The sequence below is a fragment of the Drosophila tropicalis genome, unplaced genomic scaffold, assembly GCF_018151085.1.
Source record: "Drosophila tropicalis isolate 14030-0801.00 unplaced genomic scaffold, ASM1815108v1 contig_562, whole genome shotgun sequence".
Lineage (NCBI taxonomy): Eukaryota > Metazoa > Arthropoda > Insecta > Diptera > Drosophilidae > Drosophila > Drosophila tropicalis.
The window spans coordinates 627,735-635,278 of NW_027173037.1; the positions used below are offsets into that span (position 1 = coordinate 627,735).

Below are 7,544 nucleotides of genomic sequence, written 5' to 3' on the forward strand. Positions count from 1 at the left end.
TATATAATCTATATATTAATTCATCAGAACTCTCAAAAGCCTTCACTTAATTTTTCCAACTGTTCAAATTTAAAACCTAATGATCCATTAGTTCAAAGGTAAGAAAGAGGGGACCAACAATAGAAAGGTGAATGAAATGCAAACAGACATCAAAAGAGCTGAAACAAAACGAAAAAGGGAAAACACATACACAGAATAGAAATGGAATGAAAAACCATGGGGAAAAGGTAATTGAAACGAAATTACAGCCACACAATGTGAAATGGAGAGAAATGTAGGAGAATGAGAGACTAAGAGGAGCGAGTATAGAACTTTCCCTCTCTATGGAAAGTAAACAAATTGAAATTGAAATTGAAATGAGGTTTGAATTTGATGTTTGGACAGGGTAATGGGAATTGGAAGTTGGACATGACCTATACAATGATGCGAAACGGACTGGAATAGATAGAGTTAGCTATGCAATGAACAAAAGATTCAATTGAAGACAATTATAAAACGATATAAGGCCTAAGATGACATGATATAGTGATAGATAACTGGAAAACAAATACATTAAGTTGCAAAACAAAATGTAAATTTTCCGTTTTGAATCTAGGAGCACAAATAGAAATTGAGTATTAGTTAAAAGGGTTAATATTTCATACTTGAAACACAGGCAACCTACATGGAAGAGTTGAATAAAAGTCACAAAGTTTACTTAGCAGTAGTTAAAAATTATATAAAATGTTTAAAGAAATTTGTTAAAGTTGGGTTTGTCTTTTTTGCTTGTGATTCCAAATACTGCGAGTTCTTTTATTTTTTAATTTGTTCAGTTTTTGTAATAATATTGGGTTAGCTAACCTAAACCTAAATCTGGCATAAGCGTAAAACGTAGGCTAATCATATATAATTACATATACATATATACATAGTATAAACACACACATATGGACATACACCTGTATATGGACGACTTTTGTCGCGCACCCACACATCACGAAAAACTATAACCTGAAACAGTGTCAACACTCACTTTATTATTTGAGTGTAGAGGGAGGAAGAACTAAGGGGCGGAGGAGGAAAAGGAAGTGGAAGAAGAGGAGGGACTGCGGTGGTGAGTGCGGTTATTCCCAGCTCCCATTATCACGCGACGATGGCTGCCATTGTGGATGATGATGATGGCGATGATGATAATGATGATGACGATGGTTGAGCCAAGGTGGAGGCGGTGGTTGGGGCAACGTCATGATGATGATGATGGGAAATGTGATGGACCGGAAAGCTCCACAGTGCAAAAGGCATCTGCTGCTGTACCAACAAAAGCAGTTGCCGTAATTTGTTGGTCGTTGTAGTTGTTGTAGTGGGTGGAGGTTTTCCCTCAGTTCTTTTGCTGCTAGCATTCGTTGTGGGTGCTCCTGCTACTGCTGTCGCATCACAGGCCGCATCCTCCTTGTCATGCCGCTGCCGCTTGGCACATCGCATCTGCATCTGCATCAGCTGCAGTTCGCCGCGTCGTCATTCATCCCAGAGGCACTGTTGTTTCTGTCGCACATAATAGGTGAACTGTGTACACTTGCGGCAGGTCTTGATGCCGCAACGATAATTCGTCTGCTGCTGCTGTTGGGCCCCGGATGCATCCGACCCCACAGCGGCCGTCTTGCCCTTGCAATATTTAAGTCCACAGGGATACCAACCGATGCAGGTCTCTAGCGTACAGAGACATGGTGCCCATAGGCTGCTCACTTCATTGCAACGCGTGGACAGCGCATCCGGAAATTTTTCAGTGGCTGCCTCTAGGCTGGAAATTGACGAGCCTAAAGGAGATATTAAGAAAGGAAAGGATTGAGAGGCTTGACGTTTGAGCATCCCCAAACGGAAATTCAAAAGTGCGAGGATGAAAATGCAGAAGGCTCAACCAATATGCAAACATCAGAAAAAATTTTAAGCAACTGAAGAGATCAAGAAATGGCCAACTGATTTGCCGAATTAACCCAAGGGCTCTTTTATGCCGAATTGGCTTCTTCATTGATCTCTTGGACGTTTAGGTGGATTTCGTATGTTTTTTTTTTATAACAAATTAGGCTAATTTAAGCCCTGTCTCTTGTTTCTAACCTAACTTTTAAGGAAGTATTACGCAAATAAGTATTACGCATATATACGGAAAGGCGAAAGGCGAGTAAAATAAATAGTAATAAAGATCCTTATATTATTTAACTTTTTCTTACTTTTAAGATATCTATGGATTCAAACGGTTATTTGCGACCATTTAATCAGGAGAACAATTTAAATAGGATACGTATTTGATCAAAAATTTTATGAAAATGTTGGGTATACTTTTTAAATTAAAATTTAGAGTTTAGAGTTTCCTTTTAAGGAAAATTTCAATTCAATAACTTAAACGCAGTCTAGAATTGCATTATCTATTAAACTAAATAAATCCTGTGTAAACTTTGTATAGTTTTGTCATCGTTCTTACCTGGCAATTCGGCCCAAGCCTTTAGATCGACATCTCTTACGTATGTGGCATCCATTGCCTCGGCACAAAGCGATTGCAAATGCCTAGTTATGGGCAATGAACGATTCAATTGCACCCAACTGCTCATCGTGTACGTCTCCCGACCCTTATCCTCTTCCGGCGTGCGTATTGTATGTGGATTTTTTTGCCGCAGTTTGGCCATGGCATCAGAGGAGATGAAGTCCCCTTTATTGAATTTGGTGGCGAAGCACATGACTTGATATTGACTTTGACCGCGTTCCTCTTCGCCCAAGACCAAGGCCTTAAGGATTTGAACCTCCTAAAAGTTATCAGAATAGTTTAAATTTGAATGTATTGCTTTAAAGTTTAAGTAATTTTTTTATTACTTACATTACGAAAGTCAATGACTTGGGTGATGAGTGTACCATCGGTTTTCTGGAACTCTAAAGTAATTAGATCTTCGCCTATATTGGATGTGATGCTCTCCTGGATGACCTCGCCGCCCTTTAAGAACGATAAGCATAGAAAAAAAAACGTTTTTAAAGTGATTTTAATAACCGAGAGAACGAAGAAAACGGTTTAGCGTTCAAAGGACAAGAGTATCCTTGGAACGCAAATTAACTATGACACTTGGAGCCTGGAGGGGAACGACGACACACAAGAGTACCGCGACCATGAACTAAATTAGAGTCAAGAGAGTTAAAAATAGAAAGAAATGAGAAACGAAAGAACTTTTCTTCTACTCACACCTCGTACTCAACCTCATTTTTTATTCCAACAAAACAACTACATAGATAAACTATAAAAAAGGAACAAAAAATGCCGCCAGCTAAAAGAGAAACCGACTTTGCAAATACCCTGTACCAAGTGGGCACAAACTTACATATGAAGACATGCCTTTTATAACCACACTTTTAAAATCAAATGTAAACTACAAGTTGTCATTATTCAGTACATGAAAATGGTATTGCTATAGTGATATCCTTAACGTAGAACTAAACGAGTTGGAAATTTCAACAGCAAAAAATATAAAGAAATTTGTAGATCTTTTTTTAAATACGAATATTTTTTTTATCCTTTTTAAAGCTAAATAAAACTAAGTGTATAAAAGTTGCACCTCTTGATTATGTCTGTTAAAATAGACTTCTATTACAAGGAGTAAGAGGCTGCACGAATGCATTTAAAACTTCGAAGAGATTCGTTCCACAATTGGTGATCAATATCGAAAGGAGAAAGAATCATAATCGAAATGCTATTTAAATAAATACAAAATGGAAAACAATAAACAAACTTTAAGAAACAACAGCGAATGAACCATTTAAAAATTTAGAATACTACGAATTTTCACAGTATTTGGCTCACCGACCCTTAGTCGGTGTTATGCGATTTATTGTAATAATAAATGTACAAAATGTCGATTTAAATGAATGTTGTACAAAAAATTGGGTCGAAAAGAAATATAACAAATTTTATGTGGCCTTACAGTGGCGGATAAAAGTGTCCATACGGCCACTTTTTTGAGCAACGACAGTGAGAAAAAGATAAGTAAATAAATAAAAATAAAGTCGTCTTATGTTGTTTCTTAATAGATTTAAAGATTTATTTTGTGGCAACATTTTGCATGAAGTCCACATCGCTTTTTTTAGTTAAGCATGTGTAGATAATTCTTAGACACCCAGTGAATTGTTAGGACTTTTTGCAATGCATTTACATGTACAAAGGCAATTCGAATGCAGCTCGTTTCCAAGTTCTCAAAACTGCAAGATTAGAGAGTTCTTAATACTGAAACTTTACAAATTTCGAAAATAAATTCTAAAATTTAAAAATCCTTATGAATGATAACAAACTAAAAGCTTAAGAAAAACAAAGTTTTTATCGAGTTTGCCAACAATAATATGCCTTTCCAGCCTATACTTGATTACACGGTATACAGAGAAGAAAAGGACAAAAATGTGCCCTTTACACGTGGACATGAGTAAACATGTTGCTGCTGCTGCTGATGTTTGCAGGATAAGGCGAGGGCCACGAGAAGGCAAGGAGAATTGTTGTTGTTGGTTTTCTTGTGTCGGGTGTTTGTATGGTAAACATAACTGAGTGATAGAGAAAGAGAGAAAGGAAGAGAGAGAGCCAAAGTTGGAACGAGAGAGTGAATCAGAGACATTTTGGGGCCATGGCCATCGCCAAAACAATGAAGGATGAAAACATACGCACACAGACACACATACAAATATAGAGATAGAAGCAGAATTCGCATTCAGAAACTTGCATAGAACACACACCCACACACTTACAGGTGGCACACACACAAAAACACGCATAGGTATACAAACACACAGCCACAGAAATACCAGCTGCTACTCTGTTGTTGTTGATGTTTTATCTTCTTGTTGTTGTGCAAACAAATTTAAAATTGATTGAAAAGTGAAAACTGCTAAGCTAGAATCCAAAAAAAAACAAACAAAACAGGTAAATTTTTATTTAATTTGTTGACGGAACAACACAGTATTGTTAAAATATCTCGTCTTTTAGCCTTCCTTGCGGTTTGCTGCTCATTTTCGAAATGAAATGTTCGAAAAAAGAAATAACTGGCGTCACTTGGTTAAGACTTCTGCCACTTTTATTTTTGTTGTCGATAAATATTTATGAGCTATTAGTAAGCACTCCCCCACCAATTCGGTTGCCGGCGACGGCTTTTGGCATACACGCACCTGATTTTGCACATTGATCAACAATTGGGCCCCCACCAGGCTGCCTCCGCCATTGGGTATCGTTGGGATTAGTAAATTACACAGTATAAACCATAAGAATCCGCAACTTTGTTTCAAATAACAAAGGTTGGCTGCCCGATCACAGCTGTGACGCTGGACACTTGGCTTGCAAGATATATAGTGATCAATTGGTCTATCCTTTGCCAAGATCATCGTGCACTTTACACATCCACACACTAGTATAAATTCAATTCACTTTCGTTGCTTTGCTTTGGTGTCGACGTAAAATGAAAAATTTTCGTTTTATTTGTGAAAAAACCGCCGCAATAACCGCACGATGTGGAAAACTGAAAAGAACTGATTACGAAAAATTCGGAAACAGCTGTGAAGTATGGCCATACAAAAAAATACTAAAAAAGTGTTACCAGATATATTGAACGAATAAAATGCCAGCAGTGAAACAGTCACAGTTAGTTATCAAATAATCCAGCAAACATTAAGTATAGAACTATAACACAAACATTGCAGTTCTTAAATGGGGGGAAATTCCCAATTTATTATTCACATTTTTGTTTTTAATAATATAAGAGACGTAATTCAAAATCACTTTAGATTTATATTTTACGTTTTATGTTTATAAAAACATTTCCCATCGTTATTGGTCCATATTTGCATTTTTGCCTCGTTGGACCTACGCTGTACATTGATATATCCTGCAGCGAGGATAACTGAAAGGAAAAAAATTGGTAATAATAATAAAAAAAATATGTAAATAAATACCTACACACTTATGAAAACAATTGGTATTTTTAGTTAACTACTTATAGGCGTGTCCCGATCGCTAGACGAACACTCATCTTTCTTAGAAGATGTTTCAGAGTTCCATATGAGACCACATTCTGCAAGTAATAGACGCTTTGCCGGTTCATCCTCGTGCTCTCTTGAGTCTGAGTCATCCTCCTTGACTCCCGACTCTTCCTCCTGGATTCCTGAATCTTCCTCATGGAATCCTGACTCTTCGTCCTTGTTATTAACTATGCGACGGTGTTTTGCAGCCTTATGCCTTTGTAGATTATGCCTCTTGTTGGAAATATAATCGCACATGTTGCAGTGGAAGTCATCGGGAACTTCATCATTTATATCGTGTTTTAAAGACTGATGCCGCAATACATCTTCCTTGTTGGTGTTCCTATAGTCACAGACGCTACATTGAAAGCGTTCCTCAAAGATTATTTTATCTTGTGTTTCTGGGCTTGGCTTTGATCTTCGACAATATGAATTTAGCACTCCACTATATTGCTTTAGCGGGTCATTTGATGACTCTGTGAGCACAACTCCAACGTTATTGTGTTTTGTGTTTATATGCCTTCTTACATTTTGTCTCTTGGAACTTGTATATTCACAACGGCTGCATTGATAACTGTTCACAACCATTATTTCTAGTTCTGTACCATCTGGACATGATTTTGGTACTGATACTTCATGTTGCTCCGGTTTTGTTGCGTCGTCTTCGCAATTGTGTCTTAAGATCTGATGATTTATTACATTCAACTTTCTGGTGCTTCTGTAGTGACAAAAGCTGCATTGAAATTGTTCCTCGAAGACTATTCTCTGCTCTCGAAGTTCCTCTTCTGGGGGATGGGCTTGCGGCGCCATAAATGGATTTAGTTGCACTTGTTCCCCAGCATAGTGTCTCACGGCCATATGCCTTTGGACATTATGTTTCTTAGGGCTGCTGTAGTCGCACAGCCTGCATGTATAATATTTAAAATCGGTGTTTTGGTGTACAACCTCATGCAGCTGTAGTTGCAATTTATATTGAGTGGAAAAGTTGCATCGCTCCACTGGACATTTGAGCATTTTTCGTATTCGTTTAAATACTAATTAATATTGTTAATCTCCAATGTTATTGCTCTGCCATTTAGGTTGTTAGGTATTTTTATAGACCCCTGTGTTGTGTCAGTATTACATTAGAGTATTTTTTGGTTTTGTTGTATATACGGTCACATTGACTCTTACATCTGTTTGTTTAAATCAACAATTATTTAATGAATGTTTCAGTTTTTTTAACTGCAGGTGAATAGATGTTTATTAAAAACAAAACAGTCTCATCATAATTAAATTAGTAAAAGCTTTCAATCAGCAAATGGTCTTACTACTAACAGTTACAAATATTTTCAAATAAATGTAAACTTTAGATCTGTGCTTCAGGCAACAAAGGAAAGATTTTGAATTTCAATTTCAAATACATTATATTTGTATACCTCATTTTAGTATCATTGTATTTAAATATTTACAAGTACTGTTTCTTTGGAATCTCCTCCATGTTATTACAGATTCCAAATAAACGAATCGAATTCAAAGTACATATATGAGTTCCA

General features: G+C 36.9%; 1 protein-coding gene and 1 long non-coding RNA gene across 2 annotated transcripts; both read right to left on the minus strand.

Moving 5' to 3' along the window:
• Nucleotides 1-994: 994 nt before the first annotated feature.
• oaf (out at first) lies at nucleotides 995-5,505 on the minus strand. The gene is made up of 4 exons (XM_068287475.1): nucleotides 5,164-5,505; nucleotides 2,846-2,959; nucleotides 2,456-2,774; nucleotides 995-1,793 (listed from the first exon to the last, which is right to left on the minus strand). The coding sequence occupies exons 1-4, from the start codon at nucleotides 5,374-5,376 to the stop codon at nucleotides 1,495-1,497; spliced, it is 945 nt and encodes a 314-aa protein (XP_068143576.1). The 5' UTR covers nucleotides 5,377-5,505; the 3' UTR covers nucleotides 995-1,494.
• Nucleotides 5,506-5,685: 180 nt separating this feature from the next.
• On the minus strand, nucleotides 5,686-7,112 carry LOC137575076 (uncharacterized). Its single transcript, XR_011032114.1, has 2 exons — nucleotides 5,948-7,112; nucleotides 5,686-5,891 (listed from the first exon to the last, which is right to left on the minus strand). It is a non-coding gene; the product is annotated as an uncharacterized lncRNA (long non-coding RNA).
• Between the last annotated feature and the right edge of the window lie 432 nt (nucleotides 7,113-7,544).